Source organism: Pseudorasbora parva, chromosome 2, assembly GCF_024679245.1.
Source record: "Pseudorasbora parva isolate DD20220531a chromosome 2, ASM2467924v1, whole genome shotgun sequence".
Taxonomy (NCBI): Eukaryota; Metazoa; Chordata; class Actinopteri; order Cypriniformes; family Gobionidae; genus Pseudorasbora; species Pseudorasbora parva.
Window position 1 is genome coordinate 37,367,996 of NC_090173.1, and position 22,431 is coordinate 37,390,426.

The 22,431-nt window shown below is 37.3% G+C and overlaps 1 protein-coding gene across 2 annotated transcripts; it reads left to right on the top strand.

The window, feature by feature from the left end:
• The first annotated feature begins 994 nt into the window (after positions 1 to 994).
• Positions 995 to 22,034, top strand: map3k14a (mitogen-activated protein kinase kinase kinase 14a). Of its 2 annotated transcripts, none has more exons than XM_067418828.1 (16): positions 995 to 1,248; positions 11,029 to 11,275; positions 11,371 to 11,410; positions 11,509 to 11,704; positions 13,095 to 13,427; positions 14,308 to 14,442; positions 14,544 to 14,673; positions 14,827 to 14,955; positions 17,932 to 18,030; positions 18,124 to 18,281; positions 18,434 to 18,584; positions 18,670 to 19,008; positions 20,257 to 20,360; positions 20,585 to 20,720; positions 21,294 to 21,394; positions 21,529 to 22,034. In XM_067418828.1, exons 2-16 carry the CDS (start codon positions 11,038 to 11,040, stop codon positions 21,745 to 21,747), a joined length of 2,508 nt encoding a protein of 835 aa, XP_067274929.1. In that variant the 5' UTR covers positions 995 to 1,248; positions 11,029 to 11,037; the 3' UTR covers positions 21,748 to 22,034. The 2 variants fall into 2 exon arrangements, with proteins under 2 accessions (XP_067274929.1, XP_067274930.1); XM_067418829.1 differs by lacking the exon at positions 995 to 1,248 and adding an exon at positions 7,748 to 7,859.
• The last annotated feature ends 397 nt before the right edge of the window (positions 22,035 to 22,431 follow it).

Below are 22,431 nucleotides of genomic sequence, written 5' to 3' on the forward strand. Positions count from 1 at the left end.
TTTAATACAGGCTATATAATAATAATTTTAGTTATTAATAATAAAAGAGTTTTGGTGTATAGCTCAAACTGCCCAATCTAAAACAAAATCAGTCCAGCAAAGTTTGTGGTAGTTTGAAACACACACACACACACACACACACACACACACACACACACACACACACACACACACACACACACACACACACACACACACACACACACACACAAAAACGAAATATATCTATAAATAGATGAGATAACGGTTGTACATCATTTGATTATAGATCAAATTCTACATAATACTTTCCAAGAAAATAATTTGTATTATATGTAGGCCTATTCTTCTCAAGATGGGAAGGAATTGTTAAGTGGAGTTAGGCATAATGACTGTGGCCCATTTTCAAGATTATAGGCTAGATTAAAAAAAAAAAAGTTTTAATAACTTTAATAAATTTAACTTTAATAACACTCATGGGATACTACTTTCCCCCAAATTATGAACAAGCATGTACCTACATGACAATATGCCAGTAGATGGTGCTCTAGATCAAAATATTGGCCAAATAAAAAAATCCAAATTTACATGCTATGACAACACTATGTGACAACATAACAAATGAGGCAGCCTAGCCTATGCTGGATACGTCACTTTTTTCCCAATTAACATATACGATTCTTATCTATAAATAATAATAATAATAATAATAATAATAATAATAATAATAATAATAATAATAATAATAATAACAATAATAATAATAAAGAAACAAAAAATGCAAAATGAGTGTTTAATGTTTCCTTTGTTGCTATAAATGGAGATACTGAATTTGTTATGGTTGTAAAGGCTATAATAATTGTAATGTGGCTATGCTGTTCCTCACATGTGTTGTTCTGTAGGCTACAAGATGTATTTTATTACACTGCTGTGGCGGAAATAGGTAGGGCCTAGGCTACACAACAACATTTGAAACAAACGCATCAATGTGGCCATTTAACGTCAACCTTATAAACTGCTTTAAGGGAACTTTCTTTCGATATGAATCTTCTGTCGCAACGTCACATTCGGTGTCTCAAAACGTCGTGGACAGCCTATCTAGATAGCCAACTGAACGCGATTGTGGCTTGTGGTGCCCAAACATGCTGTCTAGGTAGGCTGCTTACTACGTTTTGACACTCAGCCCCAGCCTTCCTGTCTATGCGATCATAAAGAGTTCGACACCGTTCGACACAAGACCATTCTCCTAATTTATTAAACACAATTAAGGTAAGTCCCCTTAACTCTACTGAATAACCCTTATAGTGTCCGTAAGGAACGCCTGTCTTTAAGTCGCACACCAGCTGAATTCACTACATTTGGTCACAGAGGATTTTTCTCCTGATTTGTGCGAAATGGCGGCGCGAAGGAGGAAGTTAAAGCGCTTGTTTCTGTCATCGCTTTTAAAATGTTTTAACTTATGCAGAACCCCATGAAGGCTTTCAAAATATTCTTAATTTAAATGTATAAAATATTGAGAAACAAGAGTCGTTAATGTGTGAAAACGAGAAATTTCGTGCAAAAATCTGTTGGATGTAATTCTTACATATTACATTATGTAATATGTAAGACAAGTAACGTTAAAGATTTGTTTTTCAACATATTATGTGTATAAAATATTCAGTAAATATAAACAACATATATTAAATTTCTAATATTTAAAAGTTACCCTTAAGTGTGCGTACGTGCGCGCGCGTGCAATAACTAAAATGCATGCATTTAGTAACGTTAGTCCCTTCATACTGTACCTGAGAGTGTATGGCTATTATCACGTGTTTAATGTCTATGAAAGCATTTCTGTAATGCGATGGAAACAGTCTCATAGTAACAGCCTTTTATGCATTCTGTCTTTCTTGGTGGCAATGGCCCCTGACAGTTATTCAGGGGGTCTGTTTGCAGTGGGCTGATCAACAGGTCTCGCAGGCCCCCAGTTCCTGAGTTTAGACATTTCAGCAGGACTTACTCAGGCCAAAAGCATCCTGTTCATGTGTGGGAGTGTGGATGAGTCACGCCTAATCTCTCAATGTGTGTGTGTGTTCAGGGCAAGACTCTACAGGAAAAAGCATTGTTTATTTCATGCTCTGGTCAATTTTAAGATGGTGTGCTTTTTGTTTACATAGCATATCTTCTTTAAAACTAGACACTAAATACATGCGTGTTTATGCATCTGTAGGCTGACTTTTTTTTCTTTTCATGCACTGAGTCATTCCCTTTAGGACCTAAATTCTTTGGTAGCACTTTCATACACCAAACGTTTATTCATATCTTCTGAGCGGACCATATATATATATATATATATATATATATATATATATATATATATATATATATATATATATATATATATATATATATATATATATAGAATGAGTAAACAAGAGTAAACTTAGACTAAGACTTATTCTTCCAAAAACTCTTATGTTTTAACTAGTTTGCACTTCCGTCCATCATATTTTCGAAAGAGTAAACAAGTGAAAAGTCTTTCACTAAAGTAGTTTAGTAATAAAATGATAAAAGCTAAAAGGGCTTAGAGGTAATTGGCTTGCAGTAAGCAAGTGCGCTACAGTAAATGACTGGTCTTTTAAACACAGTCATTGTGAAGTGGACATTCCCGTTGGTTAAACCGATTTGTTTTGTCACAGGCTTCAGTGGTAAAAGGCTGTCATTATAGCTCTTAGCATGTGTGTTTTCCTTCTTGGCCCCTTCCCTGGCCTCATTACCACACAGTTCCTGTTTGAGCTGCCCGAAACATCCACACTTCCGTATGCCATTGCCCATTGAATCCACTGTCTGTCATTTTGTGTTTTCTTCCTTATCTGCCTGTATTTATGCACCCTAACTTCTGCAAAAAAACAACAACATTCAACCTTAAAAAACAAATGTGCAGAGCCTGCATGTTTACTTTTAACCTGCTGATAATTACAGGCTGTGAGTTTTGATGTGTTGAAGAAAAGTTAACGTCCAAAAACAAGTTTTTGTCTGTTACAAGCCAAACCGCACCATTTCCCTGAACTGTTCATTAGAAATGACAAATTCAAGGTGTGGCTTAACTCCCAGTTCTGTAGTAGCCTGAACATAATTGACTGTGACAAATGTTTGAAAATGTCCTTGCTAGGTCTCTTTTCTCACTTTTTTCACTCTGTGGTTTTGCACATAATAGATATATGTGCAAATATGAGCAAGATTTACACTACCGTTAAAACGTTTGGGATTGGTCACATGTTTTTCAAAGAAAGTCTCTTATGCTTACCATGGCTGCATTTATTTGATCAAAAATACAGTAAAAACACTTATATTATGAAATATTATCACACTTTAAATTTAAACACTTTTATTCCTGGGGTGGCAAAGCTCAATAAACTATTAATGTTGAAAACATTTGTTATACATTTTTGTCAAAATTCTTTGATAATAGAACGATCAGAAGAACAGCATTTATTTAAAAAAGTAATAATTTGTCTTTGCTGTCACATTGGATTCATTTTATTCATCCTGTTGAATCAAAGTGTTAATTAAAAAAAATCTAGTTACACTACCTTTCAATACATTTTGACAGTCCACTTTAGACATTCTACAAACTAGTAATATTGCCACTACAACATGTCAACACTTTCTTGCTAGGGCTGGTCCCAATTACATTTTTTGAGCTTCGAAGCATCGGTAGAAATCAACAACGAATATTCGAAGCTTGGAGGAAATGGACTGAACAAATTCTTTGCTCTATTAAAGGAAGGAATCTTGAGAAGCGGAGCGCCCAAGGCGGGCAAGGCTTATATGCTCAGAGAATGAACACTAGACTAGTGATACAAAACACACAGGTCTGATAATAACAATTAATAGGCTTGCTTGTTCAGTTATCGTCTTGCCCACCGCGGCACCACGTAAAAGCACCTATTTAAGTGAGTTTGTCATTGTATTGTTTTGTTGTTGTGTTTTTCATTAAGAATAATAGGCTAACGAACCTTCCATTCAAGCAACCCACCTCCGAATTGGCGCTAATTCTAAACCGAAAATAAAATGCGCACGGCCGCACTGTCATTCATTATAGGGTTAAAAGGCTAATATATTTTGATTCTATTAGGGCTGTCCTCGACTAAGGATTTAGACAATCGAATCAGAATTGTCGAATCTCTCTATGGTCGACTGATAGTCGAATCATCTGTGTGTGTGTGAATGGGTTGGGAGGGGCACGACACTGTCAGCAGAAGTGTAAAACTATTTTTATTTTCCTTTACACACTGCACACAGCAACACCTTTTAATAAAGCGACCAAAACTGCCTGCCAACTGACAGATGAACAGACAATGGCTTTCTTATTTAGGTTTAAATAGCATAAAAGGTAATGTGGTGGATAAACATTAATAAACCGTTTTTTCATAACATGTTAAAGCTGCAATCGAAATACAGAACATCACACAAATATATAAAATAACTTTTTGATAAATAAACCTAAAAAAATACCTGCCTAGAGAGGAAAAGAACACTTTGAGTGCGTTTACATGCCGATTTTGCCTAAAGGAAGACGCACGCGAAGCTCAGCCCCGCGCCTCAGGATCTCACTCACACTGACACCTGACGCGCACATTATATACACGCGAGCTAAATTTTGAATTGACTGACAGATGAGCTGCACGGAAGCGCTCTGTGGTGCAGCAGGATTACAACTTCCTGAGTGGCCGCGGACAAACGCTGAATGCTGCCGCCGGTGTGTGTACACTCATTGAACGTGTTCTAATTTTAAAGGCGCGGTGCGAAGCTCGCCCTTAAAGGGGTCGCACACCGATGCTCAGCTCAGCTCAGCGCCGCGACACGTCTTTAAAATATTGAGCACCCCCATATTGCCAAAATGGTATGATCCTCGTTTCATAACACCCTCGAAGATTCGACCGTGAGATCGGTGGTCGAATCAGGCTCCGCATATCGATGCATCGAATCTTCGACTTTTCGGGGTCACCCCTAGATTCTATTATTCTATTTTCCACAATGTCAAACGAAAGTTGGCTCAGGCATGCACTTCTCCCATATAAGCTCATGCAGTTGTGGGCTCTTGACAGATAATGCTCGTTTGCAGGGAACGCTTAGGCTAAGAAGAAGCAAATATATTTATTTTAAAAACGAGTATTGTATTTCGGCAGATTTTTTAGTCTTAATGTATGAACCGTTTCCAGGGAGATGCCGGATTTGCGAGAAAAAACAACGAATATTCGAATCCCACAATTGAAAATCAAATATCAACCCACCAAACAAATATTCTGGTCCAGCCCTAATTCTTGCAAAGTTACTTATAGTCAGACTCAGAAGAATATCTGTTGAGGGACCATCAGAATAAAGAGTTAGCAGATATTAGGCAGAAGTCTACTGATACTCTAACTCATGCTAGTTGACATATAGTTGCAAAGTTACTTTTAGTCAGTAGACTGTCTAAACCGGACCATTAAAATAAAGGGTCACCAAAAACTGTATTGCCTTTTAATCTGTAGAGTTTCTTGTAAATGTGTTTAATGCTATAAAAATGTTTCAGGTCCATTTCCTCTAAAGAGAAAATAGTGATATGATCTGTAATGGAATTTATATGCAGTGTTGTATAAACATACTTTTCGGCTGACAACTTGGCTATTTCGACTTTAAAGACAATTCAGTTATGCAGTCAAACTGGTTATAAAAAACAAACAAGATGCTAGATGCTAATTTCTTAGTCAGCTAAAGCCCAAAGTATACTTCAGTTTTGACGTACAGTATACTCAATTTAATAGCGTGTGTGAAAACAGGCGGTCGACACATACACTGTAAAAAAAGTTTAATTATTGGCAATGTCCACTGTTTGTGCTGTTTTTCTCCAAAAGTAATGACTGATAAAAATGTCTATGTGCTCATTTAAACTTGTTTAAACTTAGTTGTGGGTATCTCTTAACCCCTTTACAGAAGCGGTCGTCAGTATGTTTCTGTCTCCAGTAGTTTTTGGTTGTTCTGTCTACTCCTTTTTTTGTTATATTGCGAAACAACAGATCCACCTTTTGAACAAACTAATTAGTACTAAAAATTCAAGCAATACAGAATTAGAAATATGGCTGCATGCAAGCGATGGTACAATGCTGATTATAAATGTTATGTCACGGACGCACTGTAAGCCTACATATACCAAAGCAAAATATGTTTCTCAGAACATACAGCGGTGTATTTTGTGTAGGCTATTACATTTGCGGGCAGAATTTTTTGATGTAGAGTCAGATATGGAAATCCACCGAGAAAATATTGACTTGGGCTGCGTCCGAAAGCGTAGTCAGCTGCCCTATCAGGAAATGACTTTGTAGGCAGCAGTTGCACATGAAGGGATTTCAGACAGACTTCTGAGGCAGTGCAACAGTTTAATGAACTACAGCAAAATTGAGATTTGGGAAAACCTAAGCAAATATTTAATTACCACAATAGTCATTTGAATTACTTACTAGAAATTACATCAAGTAAGTAATAAACGTTAGTTAAAAGCATACATTTACACACCAACTGTAACTTTCAGACACCATCTTTATTTTTAGCTCAGCTGTCATAGAATGGAAAGCACAGACAGGAAATGAAGCGAACACTGGATTCACTCATGCCTTGAATCCTTCCTATCTTGGAATGCATCCTCCGAAGGCAGCATCTTTCAGTTTTCGGATGTAGCCTTGATATCAAGGAAAAGACTCCTTTCACATTTTCAGGGTTCTCTGAAGCAGAAATCGTCATAACTGAGTAAATTTTTATAGTGGTAAACGAAAACTACAACAAAAATATTTTTTGCGTTCCTGTTGGCTGTAATTTCAAAAGAAAAATACATTGGTTAGAAGAGAGAAAGATGTCAAATTTGCCACCACTCCCTATTAGAAACATTCACAAAGCAGTGTGAACTAGTCTTCTGTAATTTAATGCCGAAATAAGTAAACACACGGTATAGTGTTATTATGAATGTACATTTATATTTTTAAAAACATATGCGGTGGAAATGTATCATCACAGTCTGTGAAAAGGGTCTGTTATAAGGTTACAGTAGGTGAGCAAAATCTGGCATTTCTCAGTTTGAATTGCATGATAAACTCTACAACATATACACATACAAATGGGACATTTTAAATGCCACAAGCTATTTGGTTGAGTGATGTCTGCCTTCTCACAAGAAAGAGTTGGGTAAAACACTTAAAGGGATAGTTCACCCAAAAATGACAATTCTGTTATCATTTACTTACCCTCACATTATTCCATACCTGTATGGCTTTCTTTCTTCTGTGGAGCCCCGGAGAAGATATTTTGAAGTATGTTGGTTACTTAAACTATCTTATTTTATGTTCCACACTAGAAAGAAAGTCATACAGGTTTGGAATGACATCTCGATGAGTAAGCAATAACAGAGTTCAAATTTTAGGGTGAACTATCCCTGTAAGATGATAAATGTCAAAAAATATAGATATAAGGAGACATTAAGCAAGATATGATGATCTTTTTAGAGAGACAGTTCAGTTAAAGAATGATAGTCTTTCAGGCAGGTGAAGTTACTGAGAGCCTGACTGCTGCCTCAGGAGGAGGAGGAGGGGAGCGCAGAGAAGGGAAATGGAGATGATTTCCCGTAAATCAGCCCCATCCAATCAGAGCGCAGGCCCTCTTGACATGGCAGACAGCCAGCGGGATCAATCGTCAGAGGTGCACACTGACTAATGGAGAGAGAGAGAGAGAGAGAGAGAGAGAGAGAGAGAGAGAGAGAGAGAGAGAGAGAGAGAAAGAGAAAGAGGAGGGACTGGGCTCGATGACTGTTAGTAAATGATTTCTCATGCTTTGCTCTCTGCATTTGAAGCTGTATTTGAAAAGCGGTATGTTTTCACTCTCTTTTGCTTTTTCTTGTGTGCAAGATTAAAAGGTTAAATTATTTAAAATTAAAATGTGTAATACTATTTGCTAATTGTCATTGAATCCAGATTACCATATTGTAATGAAAAGGCAGTCTCTGCTGGGGTCTCATGTGATTGTGCTGTATGTTGGTGTGAGGAACATTTGAGTAAATACAGGTTACTCGGCTACAGGACTTTGTTACAACATATTTTCCACTGCTTATGTTTGAAACACTTTGATTTGTATCTTCCCACCGTGCTGTGAGTGCTCTCTGAAGTCATTTCGGTGATGTAACAGGTTCTCCATTAACTATCAAAATGGAGGATTCAGCTCCTTGCAGCCAATAAGCTGTTGGCGGCATCTACATGGATGACGTTGGTTTTAGATGGAGGGTTGTTTTCTCTTAGTTTAGAGGTATAAAAGCTGCAGAGAGAAAGAGAGAGAGAGAGAGAGAGAGAGAGAGAGAGAGAGAGAGAGAGACAGAGAGAGAGCGAGAGAGAGGGAAAGGGAAAGGGAAAGTGTGGGACAGATTAACTGGGGTCATATAAAGGTGCACTGATGCAACATGCTGCAACTGCGTGAGACCTTGCAGAGTTTCTTTAGGCTGTGAAGATCTTTACAGCTGAACTGTAAAGTAAAAAACTGTAAAAAACGACTTGTTCATATTTTAGTGTATTTATGTCATTAAGAGCTTTTAAGAATAATTTCACTAGTATGAAGAAAATAAATTGAGTTGCATGTTTGACTAATTTTTATAAAATGTTGTTACTCAGCTAAATGATCGCACAGAAATAAAGAATAGATTTTCTTATGAAAATGTAGTTACTGTTTGCAAAACTTGCTGCCACAAACAATGCTAGAGTGCTATGGGTTGTTGCCAGGGTGTTACTATTCGGTTTCTAGGGTGTTCTGGTCTGTTTTAGCTTGTTGCTGACAGTTGCTAAGGTGTTCTATTTGCTGGTTACTGATTAGTTTTAGCTTGTCGATATATGCAGTTGTTTGGTTTTTTGAGTTTTGAAGTGCTCTGTGCAATAATCACATTTTATGTTTTGGTCAGTAGTCACTAAATTTGGCCGATCTAATTCCAGATGCAGTTGATGTGACTGAACAAGCCCAAACTTGTTTTCATGAGCTGTTGTTCATCAATTATGCCACAGATGATTAATAACAAATCAATAAATTGCATAACTTATTCTGAGGTTTTCTCAGCAGTGTTGTAACATAAGAACCTCCAAACATGATCTATATAATATCTATCTTCACAATTTTAAAGGTTTTCTATCAAAAGAGACCATGTACTTGTTTTGTTTGTAGAGTTATAAGCCATTACCTTTAAATATGCTACTTGAAGAGAGCTTACATATCACTTATATAAAGCTTGAATTATCGGATCGTCCAATCACGATGACCAGTAGTCGGTATTGGCGGCAAAAATCCTGTTTGGGGAATTTTAAGAGGTTAAAATTTGTTGCTATGTTTTTTGGCTGTTTTTTTAGCTTCTTGTTATGCAGATGCATCTATGAGGCATCTTTAAATTCCATAGGCAAGATGGCTATAGACCAAATTAATACTAAATGTGTTAGTTTACCTAAAAATGAAAACGGTGTCATCATTTACTCACCCTTCTGTCGTTCCAAAGCCATAAGACTTTTGTTCATCTTCAGGAACACAAATGAAGATCTTTTTAATAAAATCTGAGCCAGTTCTGTACTCTCCATTGACAGTCTACGCAACTACCACTTTGACAGAAAGTTCATAAGAAACTTAATTCATAATAAAGTTCATAATAAAATTTTCTGAAGAGACTCGATCACTTTATACGATGAACAGATTGAATTTAGGCTTTTATTCATAATATAAACATTGATCAGTGAACATAAACATCTCAACCGAGCCTGCTTGACGAGTGAGAAAAAACCTCTTTGGGTCTTGAGGATGCTAATACTGTGTAACAGCATGCTTGAGCTTCCTGTTTATTATATTTGATGTGTGCACTAATGTATGTTTATATATGAATAAAAGCCTACATTTAATCTGTTCATCATGTAAAGAAAGCAATCAAGTCTCTTCAGAAAATTTGGACTTATCCACTCAATTCATATATATGTTTTACAAACTGAACTTTTTGAAGCATCAAAGTGGTAGTTGTGTAGCTGCCAATGAAGGAACAGATTTAGTTGAAAAAATCTTAATTTGTGATTTGAAGATGAACAAAAGTATTATAGGTTTGGAACGACACATGGGTGTGTAATTGATGACAGCATTTTCATTTTTGGGTGAACTGTCCATTTAAGGTAAGGCATGGCTGATATTAATTTTGTAAGCACCACAAACAAAAGCTTTAGTGTATTTCCAAACAATGAGGACGCAGAAGAAAAAAAATCAACCCCACCTTCTGCGTTTGAAAATGTATCATTGACCAATCAAACGAGGAACAAGATTGTCTTCATACCTCCCACATATACCCACAATGAAGTAGTGAGAAATAGTCGCTGGCGTAAGGTTAGTTTATACTTTTGTAATTCATCAGAGATAAAGCTCTGATATAATGTTCTAAATTTGGACTTTTTCAATACACAAATGAGTCCTAATAGTCCGATTATAACTGGCTAACTTATTTCAATATGGGTTGTCCAGTCAAAGAGTGTCAAAACACAACAGCAGTGGTGTGATCCGTGCAGAACACTCCTTCATTTTGATAAGCAGAAGGCTCATGTTACACCCTCAGCAGATCCTCACGTTCCACAGATCAAGTTTGAGGAGCAGGAAGTGTTAAAGTGAAGAATAGAGTCTTTGTGTTCACTGAAAATACTTAGAGTAGTGTCCTCTGTTGCTTTCAGCAGGTACAAAGTTCAAAGTTCTGTGACCAATCACTGTTAGAATGAAGACTGTAATGAATTTGTATCATCTTGTTTTACCTGAAACAAAATACCCTCTCCTGCCAGTTAGCGTAACCAGCACCAGTTAGTGAAGGCCAGGTGCGTGGGATCTTTTTCCACTGAGCAGTTATGATCTTTCTATGTGTGTGCGTGAGACTAAAAGAGAATGAGGGACCACTATTTAAGAACCGTGAGGTTTAGTGATACACATTTGATGTTGCTGAGCAACATGAGTCCGAATTGATTTATTGATTGTTTCTTTGTTTCATAGAATTTCAAGATGTCTCAAAGAATTTGGAACTCCACCTTCCCGTTCTGCCACATGGATCACAGTGGTAGCAAAGCTCTCAACTGCCTCGTCTCGAACCCAGACTCTCACACAGAGAGTAAAGGAGGAGTGCTGGACAAAATGGACCCGTTAAAAAATACCTTCTACTGGAAGGTCATGTATCAGGGAACTGCCAAACATGAGTGGAAACACGGGACTGAGAAACCATCCATCATCGCACAGGCAGAATGTAAGTACTGATTTAAAGAGAAAGAATGAATTGATAATTTCTGTTGATAATATTTCCAAATATATTTGGGCTGAATCATTTATCTTTTTTTATAGGTGAGTCCCAGGATTCGCAGGAGTTCTGCCCCAATGGCAGGTAAAATGTGACTGTCACACAGTTCTTTTAATAACCGGAATGAATGTCACTAAAACATACTACATTACATATCAATACATTACATTTCATATTTTCAGCCACAAAAATGGGCCACATGTTGTCACCTCCATACCGCCTGTTGGCTCCGTCTTTCGTGGTCGGCCCAGAAGGAAACGTCGAAAGAGACAGCGGCGGCGACAGGGTGATAAGGATGGCCGTTCGAGCGAGTTTGTGGGAGTCACTGGAGTGCCGGAGCAGGACAGTGGCGAGTGCCTGTCATCATCTCTCATTCAGGTTAGATTGAATTAACGGTAATTTGTGTAATTGTCATACTGAGAGCTGAGAGAAGGGCATTGCATAAATTAGGTTGAATTTAATGAAATATATATGCAACAGCTTTGTTCCAAAGCCTGGTGAGCTGCATTGATGTTTGCTGTCTAGATGGGCAGCTAAGCATCCAAATCATCTTTCAAGGACACATCAAGCACGATAACTATTCACTTGTTAAGTTGTGATAAATCGAATACTGATTCTGCCTCCGCTCAAGTAAGATATAACAACAGCTGTTAATGAGCAGAAATCATTTAAAGTACTCCTTTAAGCAAAGCATTTAAAACTCTGGATACATATATTTTACTATATAAAACATGATGATTTTTTGGTAGTATTACAGCACACTGTGAGTGTTTATTAGCTCTATTTGTTTTTTACTTTTGGTTTTTGATAAGAGCATTTGGACCCAAAAAAGTGATGTGGCGTCAGACATAAGCAGACATAAGTTTTAATAATCATTTTTAACATTACTTTAACTCATCAAAATATGTTAAGCAATTTTCATTTTAGTAGTTATACAAGATTCATAAATTTTTTAAGTCAGTTTAATATGATTTGACTTAAATAGCCAGTGTACTTAAAAATTGTTATTTAATGTAGCAACTGAACATGTACAGCGAATAGAGAAGTCGATACCATAACTATAACAATAATGACACAATAAAAACACTGACAGCCAATCAGAATAAGCATGTGTTTTAAAGCAGTAGATGACATAACTGCAATGTGCAATTATAATAAACGAAAGCCTCTTGTCTATTGGTGTGTGGACACTACTATAATTAATGCACTAAGCAGTTTAGTATATCAGAATCTGACATTAGCAGATTAGATTAGATATTGAAACTAATATGCACTACAGAGGGTAATAACCTGATACTGACTAAAATAGTGCATTTTTAATAAAATTAAAACACATTTCTATTGATACTTTTCTGTAGCAATTTAAAAAAAAAAAAAAAAAGGTTTTTTATTAGTTTATCACTTTTGGATGCAAATTTTCACAGCAATGCATCCTGGGATTACGTACTTGATGAAATATACACGTGTTGCTTATCTTTATTTTATCAGCGTAGTTCTTCTGATGTCTAAAACATTTTACCTAGGCAGGAAGCTCACTATGTTTTGGAACTGAATGTAAAGAAAGTCTTTTGATTGAATTTAAGACTAGGCTGTTGTCTCCGCTATTAGTTTACCATGTCCCAGAGGAAATCCAGTGATTAATTAAATACTGAGTCATGTCTTGACTTTAACTCTCCCTAGAGGCTTGAAGCATTTTTTACAGACACTTTTACAGACTATCTACGTTGAGTTTACACAGTGCTTTCAAGTGTTTTTCCTCTTGGTTCAGGTTAGAGACCCAGTGTGCATCAGCAGCAGCAACAGTAGCAATACATACAGCAGCGGCCTCAGCACGGAGAGGGTGTCCGTGCAGGAAACAGAGGGTCCGTCGTACCCTTATCAGCTGGAGTCCTACCAGAGCTATGTGCTAGAGCATGAGGAGCTGAAGTCTCCACTAAGAAGTGAGAACCCCCTGCTTGTTACAGCCCTGAGGGGCTACGTTACAACCGAAGATCGCTGCTCTGCATATAGCTTCGTCAAAGACGTGCTGAGAGAGGAGAGAGAGAGAGATGAGGACGAAAGCGAGGAGAGCGACAAGAACGAAGGGATCCTGTTTAAAGAGGTGATTTTAAATGGCAAAAGGCATGTTGAAATTGACATGTGAATGAACCAAAAGTATGTGCATAGATGGGTTCTCTTGCATGCTAAGATACACATTTAAATAAGAGTACACAGCATAAGCACACACAACCCAACTTCAATACAGATAAAGAAAACATAAGCATACTAATACAGAGAGGAAGAGAGAGAGAGAGAGAGAGAGAGAGTGAGAAACACAGGCACACTTGACTGCATGTGTACACACTACACATAGCCGGAAGTTGACTTGCAGTTGTCAGTTTCCTGTTTTTCTTGTCTTCAGCAGTGTTTCATGTTTACTTCACCACCAGCCTAGATCTGCTTGCGGAGTTTCCTTTACAAAGAGAAATAAGCAAACAGTAAAAAAGTTCTTCACATACTTAGTCATGTGCTTTAATATGACATTTAGAAATTCTAGATATTACTAATAAACAATAATTTTCTCGAGCCTTTTAATGAAGCAATATTGAAGCATGGTCATAAAATAGTTTATGTAAATACATAAAAAGTAGTAAATACATAAATAGTTGTAGTTTATTAAGTAAATTTAGGCATTACAACATTATAAGGAACATAATGAAGGATGGATACAAATTTAATCCAGCTCCAAGTTTTGGAGCTTTTTTTTTTCAAGAAATGAATTAAATTTTTATATGCACTAATGCATATTAGTTTGCAAGGATTCATTACATTTATCAAAAGTGACAATAAAAACATTTATAATGTTAAAAAATATTTCAAATCAATTCTGTTCTCTTTTGCTTTATGTTCATCATAGAATCCTGAAATGTGTATCACTGTATCAATACAGAACACTGTATTGGCCAATCAGCATTCATAACGTCATTTTGACTTTTCTTTAGGGGCTACAACCGGTGAATTTTGAGTACAGAGAGGGACGGGAGTATGAACGCTGCCGATTTCTCAAGCAGGGCTCATTTGGAGAGGTCTACAGCATTAAAGACAAAGGCACCGGGTTCATGTGTGCCGCCAAAAAGGTATTTGTAACCTTTGTGTCCAGCTTATTCTTCTGGCAATTGGCAATGCTGAGATTCAAATGTAAGATGTTTTCATTATGCCATTGATCCTGTGTTTTCAGGTGCCATTGGTGAGTTTCAGCAGTGAGGAGGTGGGCTCGTGGAGTGCCCTGCAGTCTCCTCAGGTGGTGGAACTTTTTGGAGTGGTGCGTGAAGGTCTGTCCTTCATCCTCTTCATGGACCTCAAATCCAGTAAGAACTCAGAAATGCACGCTTAGACACGCAACATACAGCCTCTTTATTCCCTCATCTATTTCTTAGTTCATTATTTGGCATATTTGGTGTTCTGCACAAAGGAAATCTCTTGTGGAGAGATGGAAAGTTTGATCCACTCTGTTTGCACAGGTTCTCTAGGACAGCTGGTGGAGGAACGAGGCCGCTTGCCAGAGGATCTGTCCCTGCACTACCTTCAGCAAGTGCTGGGGGCGCTAAACCACCTGCATAGGAAGCGGATCCTTCACCTGGACATCAAAGGTAATGTGCAGAATGTAGGCTGGGAAGCTAAAAAGGCCTCTGAGGGATTTGATTGGCTGATAGAAAGTGGAACATGATAAACAAGTCTAAAGTTTAAGCATTTGTTCTGTCCTCTATTCAATAAACCAGATTGCCTTTACCTTATGTGGAAAGATGACATTATATTAATATTTAACATTAACGTGCAACTTTATTTATTTGGAAAATGGACATCCCTTTTTTGGTCTCACTTCCTTCAGATTCAGTTCTTTGGAAACTGCATAAAGAAATGAAAAATCACAAGTGAGAAGCTCTAAATATCACAATGGTTTCTTCTTGACAGCAATTGGCATTAAATGCAGAAGAAACTGAGGACTTCTGTCTCCTACTTTAAAGATTTTTTTCCAGAGTAAAATGACCCTGGTGGTAATCTCACGTCGCCACATTGTCGACACACAAATTTGCCAAGATACCACATGTTATAAATCTCAATATAAACTAGTTTCTTACAAAGGAACAATAACCAGTTTCCAACATCGTATGTCAGTTTTTCAAAAGTAGTCTTAAAGCTACACTGTGTAACTTTTTTTTGTTTATTCTTAGCTAAAAACACTTAGCTCTTTCAAAAATATATTTGCTCATTAATGTATATTTACGTCATTTTAAGTAATAAAGTATTTTCATAAGTTTTTAATATTCCATTGAAAATACATACGGGTGAGGGGTTCGAATGCTGGTCGCCATGTTGCCCCTCCATCTTGAAAGTACAGCAGCCAAAGAGGGACATACCCGTAAATTCAAGCTTCGCCTTTCGCATTTTAACACTCGATGACACCGTGTCGAATGTGAAGAGGGGGATTGCCATGTTAATCTTGGACTCAATTGGCCACCGTAGGAGTTCAAATGAAATCAGAATTGAGAGGAACAGAAACAAATACTCACTGGATGGTCATATACCTTTTCACCGCTAAATGGGGGAAAATATCACACAGTGTAGCTTTAATGTAAATTTAAGGGGATAAACCTCAGACAAAGTTGAAATACACATGTGAACCAGTGTTGCTATTGTTAATTAAAATAAAATAAGTACTAATGTAAATAAAAAAATAAATCACAACTAAATAGGCAAAAAAAGAGAAAAAAAGATTAAACCTAAATTAAAAAAACTACGAAAAGGACAAAAACACATAATACAATTACTAAACCTTCAACTAAAATGAAACCTGGAAATATAAAAATGAATGCTAATTAATAAATACTTAAATAAATAACATAATACAAAATAAGATAACATAACACTGAAATGAACTGAGCAATAAAAGAGCAGTATATGAGCAATACAATTGCCTTCTGTGTTGGTTGGTTCTGTTGTGTTCTTCAGAAAATGCTGTAAGAAACACGTCGTCATAAAGCCATAAGCAATCTGAAGAATTACAGATATGCAGTTAAAGAAATTGATTCTAATATTGTGTTTCTTGGCTGCCTGGCTGGGTTTAGATGCTTTTTCCATTGAAAGTGGTGAGACAAACAGCACCTGTGGTGAAAGAAAGAGAGAGAGAGAGAAAGAGAGAGAGAAAGAGGAGAGAGGAGAGAGGAGAGGAGAGGAGAGAGAGAGAGAGAGAGAGAGAGAGAGAGAGAGAGAGAGAGAGAGAGAGAGAGAGAGAGAGAGAGAGAGAGAGAGAGAGATCAGAGTACATTGTGAGCAACTCGGGGCTGGGAATTTCCCACAGCATGACTCATGTGGTTCAGATGAAGGGGGGTTGAGAACAAGGAGAAAGAAACAAGACACTGACTGAAGAAGTGACCATGTATAATGCAGAAGAACACAAGAGATTAGATGAGCAGCCTAATATCTTCATAATCTATTCAAATTAATAAAGGGCAGTTAAATTCAAGCAAAAAGTAATACAAACAATTCTTCTCTGACATTTTCAGCGCCATCTGCTGCCCAAATGTCCTGCATATTATCAGTGTTTTAATCTTGTCTTCTATTTTATCAGTCAACAAATTTGTGGTTTGCCATTTACAAACCGAAAGACTATTAAACTCAAATGTTAACTTTTCCTGGAACCGGCCATTCACCACTTCTAGAGCAGAGACTTATGGGAACAGATGTGCCCATTGGAAAACAGCTCATTATGCTGCTTGATATTGCAAACTGGTATTTCTTAGCGTATTTAATTTATTATCATAATTTTAAACACACTGGTTTGTAGCAGAAATAGTTTTATCATTTACTGTACCTTCGATGTTAGATGGCTAGATGTTTCACTGTTAGATGGCTAAACAATCAGAAGTCTCATACATTCACAAAAAATAAATCAAATAAAACCTTACTTTTGCGTCGGAAGGTATATATAGATACTTTATATATATATAACTATATACCCATTCTGAAGTCTTACCAATAGTTAATTAGTGCCGGTTTCGCAGACGAGACTTAAGCTAGTCCCTGACTAAAACTTAAAGCCACTATTTTGTCTCAAGATGCATGTTTATAAAAGCTACTTGAATGTCCTAAAGCACTGTCATTGTGATGCATCATGATACTCTTGAGGATGATCTTAAACTTCAAAAATCTATTTGAATAACTTGTTTCACTCAAAACACTACTGTTGAAACGTTTGGGGTCGGGAAGATTTAGTTTTTGAAAATATCTTATGCTCACCAAGGCTGCATTTGTTTGATACAGTTAAAAGTTTAACTTTGTGAAATATTATGCAGCATTATTGACAGCATTTATTTGAAATAACATTATAAAAAGCTTTACTGTCAATTCTGATTAAATAAATGCCTCCTTGCCGAAAACAAAATGCCTTTCTTTTGAAAAAACAAAACAAACTTACTGGTCCAAGCCTTTTTGAACAGTAGTTTAGCTTTTAAGTATTTCTCAGGGCTTTTCCAATTTATTCTTCAATTAAATAATTTGCTGTCTGTCTGTCTGTTTTGTGTGTGTGTGTGTGTGTGTTTGTTCTCATGTTTTTGTTTTGTTTTCAGCGGACAACATTTTACTGTCAGAGAATGGGAAAGATGCATTCCTGTGTGATTTTGGGTATTCAGAGAGATTAGGCAAGCACGGGCTTAGTGATGGTCGGGGTAAGGACCACAAACATACTTAAAGAGAATATAGATGCATGCGTTCATAGATATACATGCATGAGTTGAGCAACTAATTTGGTATGTGTCTAGGGCTGAAAGGCACAGAGACCCATATGGCACCTGAGGTGGTGCTCAATGAGCCCCACTCTTCAAAAGCAGACATCTGGAGCAGCTGCTGTATGCTTCTGCATATGCTCAATGGCTGTCATCCATGGACCCGCTACTATTCCCGCCCACTTTGCCTCAAGGTAAGCTACGATTAGAAATCATTTAATGAAGGGCAAATAAGGTCCTCCCTCTTTTAAAGTCACATTTAATTTGAATCATTGTTATGTGAAACCTATATGATTTGCATTCACTAAACGCATAACAAATATTGTTTGTGTTTGCCCGGTGATAGATAGCAAAAGAGCCTCCACCTTTAAGGGAAATCCCACATGACTGCAGTTCCTATACGGCTGATGTCATAAAAGCAGGACTGCAGAAAGATCCAATCAAACGAGCTTCTGCCAAAGAACTTGCTGTTAAAACTGCTAAAGCACTTAAAGAAGGTACAAATGATGGAAGCATGCAACACTTACAAATGTCTGAATATTAAATGTTATACTATTAACAGTGTCATCAATTTATTTGCAGTCGGGGGACTTTGCAGTCTTGCAAAAGAATTAACTTATATGAAGCCACTGGGGAGGCCAGAGGAATCAGACCCCGCCCATTCAGCCACACCCACCGCATCCCACCACGCCACATCCTCACATAACTCTAAGCTGCAGTGGATGAGCTCAGAGCAGAAGAGGAAAGAGGGTGATGGGGAACGTAATAGCAAACCACACAAGATAAAGTGCAAACACACAGAGGAGACGAGAAACGATGACCACTCTCCGAAGTCACTGCTCCACATTCAAGCCACTTCACCTGAGCCGCAAATCAGCAGTAAGACCAAACCAGAACAAGAGATGCGGAGACTGGAGATAGGTGAGCAGCCCATCAAATCCGATCATTTGATATTCAAATGAATGCAGACTTGTTGAGCATAAAATAACTTTCCAAAAACTGTACCAGAGCCAATGTTTGAACGGTAGTGTTTATGCGTTTTCAGAATGACCATAACATTTCAGATGAGTTTTAGTGTTTTATCTAGTGTTTAATTTTATTCCATAAATGTGTTCCTATAGTAGTTAAAGGGATAGTTCACCCAAAAATTAAAATGTGATGTTTATCTGCTTATCCCCAGTGCATCCAAGATGTAGGTGTGTTTGTTACTTCAGTAGAACACAAATTAAGATTTTTAACTCCAACCGCTGCAGTCTGCCAGTCATAATGCATGTGAATGGGTAACAACTCTATGAGATTAAAAAAAAAAAAACATGCTTGGACAACATGCACAAAAACCCTGCTGCTCGTGACGACACATTGATGTCTCAAGACACGAACCGATCGGTTTCTGTGAGAGACCGAACAGTATTTATGTTGTTGTTTTTTTACCTTATATCCAGACGAATCTCATCTAGTGTTCCTATCCGTCATTACTTCCGTCTGTTAAGGTCAAACTGGTGCGTTCATAGATATATATTTTGTAGATTCCTCATTTGGCCGATCCGCGCAGGCACTAATGAGGGACATATAAATATATATAAATATGATCGCTATGATGTTTGACCTTACCAGACGGAAGAAATAGCGGATGGGAACACTAGTTGAGATTCATCTGGATATGAGGTAAAAAAAACAAACAATACTGTTTGGTTTCTCACAGAAACCGATCGGTTCCAGTCTTGAGACATCAATGTGTCATAACGAACAGCAGGGTTTTTGTGCATGTTGTCCAAGCATGTTTTTTTTTATAACTCTCATAGAGTTGTTAGCCATTCACATGCATTATGACTGGCAGACTGCAGCGGTTGAAGTTAAAAATCTTAATTTGTGTTCTACTGAAGAAACAGACACACCTACATCTTGGATGCACTGGGGGTAAGCAGACAAACATCACATTTTCATTTTTGGGTGAACTATCCCTTTAATCTGCAAGTCTTCTTAACAAAGAACAATTTATTCACCGCAAAGGAACATATGTTTTATGTCCAGTGTTTTTTTATGCCATATCCCAAAATTAGCTTCAAAAATATGTTGATGGAAACAAGCTGCTTGTTAATATTCATTCTGAACCATGGCATTGCAGATTATAATTGTAACACTGAGTTTGCTCTCTCACACTCTCTGCAGATTTCTTTCTGAGTAGTCTCTCCCAGCCTCATTCTGCAGAGATACAGGAGCAGCTGCTTTCTTGTCTCAGTAGCGACTGCCTCTCCGAATACGGGGACAAGAAGGTACACAACCCCATGCATCAAGTTCAGGATGCTGGATATGAGACAGCCTGTAATTCCTTCTAACCTAATGCATGTAGTAAATACGTGAACAGGTTATTAAGAGTGAATGGTTAAGACCACACTTCCTGACAACTCTCAGCTGTTGGTTGCTAGTGGAGCATCTCCCTTCGACCAATTACAGCTTTTTAGAAATTCAAAAGGTTTCCCGCTTTCCCCCTCTCCAGGATTCAGGACGTTGGTCAGTTGTCGCTGGCGATGATGACAGCTCAGGCGTGTTTTCTTACAACAGCCAAGATGTCCAGAGCTTCAGCAGGGACTGGCTCGCCCCCACGCGCCAACCTCCGCCCCGCTGCTTTGACGGTGTGTTAACAAGTCTTGATTTCTTCGGACGGTTTAGCAGTCCATACCAACACCAGTGAACATACTCAATACCACTCCAACTAAATATTATGTTTGCTATCAAAGTACACTTTATTTAAAGTTAAATAATAGTATAAATCATTTTAAAAATCAATATTATTATTTTTGTGTAAACCGGAGTAAATTAAAAGGATTCTTTGAATATAAAAAGTTCATAAGAACATAATTTATTTTAAATGTCTTTACTGTCCCTTTTAATAAATGTTATGCATCCTTGCAGAAAAAAAAAAATTCTTTTGGCGGGAAAAAGTTACTGGTCATAAACTTACTCTGAATGGTAGTTTAGCTTTTATGTATTTCTTAAGGTTTTTCCAATTATGCTTAGTAAAGAAAAAATAATTCAACAGCAGTTTCATTAATATTGTCTAGGCCTAATGCACATGTTCCATATTTAACTTAAACCAGTGCTTTTGACACATACACGCTATTCATGTTTGTGCAATATTTTTAGATTACATTGTCGTTTACCATGGTTATTTGTGTCATGTTCACATCTGTTCTTTGTTTCCTCAGGGGTGGATGTTTATATCAGGGACTTTGATGGCAAATGTTTTCATATTCGGGAGACGCCCAGGGTGAAAGTAGGCCACATCGCAAGAGGAATCAGCGACCAGGTAAACAGTGTGTGTGTGTGTGTGTGTGTGTGTGTGTGTGTGTGTGTGTGTGTGTGTAGTGTGTAATGCAGCACACATTTTTTCTCCATTACTCTTTGTGTTTGCTTTAGAATAATATCTTCTCTCTCGGGCAGATCTCAGAGAACGTGTTCAGTCTGCAAACAGAGGATGGTTGCATGGTGCCCCATGACAAAGAGGTCCTGGAAAGCGGCCTGTTCCTGCGTTGTGTCCCTGCCCCTGACTCCAGCCACTATCATCAGTATGGACACAAGTCTTGCTGCACCCTTGCCCCTGACTGCAAACTACCATGGAGCTGGAGGATCAGGGAGGGTGTGCTTGAGACTAAAGGCTGATCTCTCCATCCTCAATCCGTTTCTGTCAAGCTGTGTGTTCCAGTCAAAATACATTTACATCGAATTTGAACTGAATCTGTATTCATGAATTTCATCTGTCAATTTTGTGAGCCATTGTAATATATTATTGGTTTACATTTTTTTTCCCCACTGTGTTGTGAAGATTTCATGAGATTATATTTTCAAGATTTGATGGCCTTTAGTCAATCAAGTATATGCCTTAAACCTTAAGCACTTATGAATTAGTTTACAATGTAAAATGGTTGAGCTGTGGGACATTAAGATGAAATCATCACTGATCTCTTTTCATCTGCATTTTAAAGATTCAATAAAAATAAATTCTTAAATTTTTTTTCGCAGTTCTCTCAATTATTTATGACTGATAATAGACATTTTAAGTATTGTTTGCTTGTGCTAGCAAGAATTAATTACTTGGATAATCTTATTGATCATTTAAAAGTCAAAAGTCAAAATAGTTAGCTGGAACATGTCACATTACAAAACAGATCCACATTACGTCAGTTATTCTAGTATTTCTATCTTTTATATTTCTTTTTTAATCGGTTTTATTTATTTTGGCTTTTTTAAATATTCTATGTAGCCTTCATGTTTTCATTTGAGTAATTTTAACTTAACTTAAACTGCTGATACTTAATTTATATAAATCCGTGACTTCATTTGTGA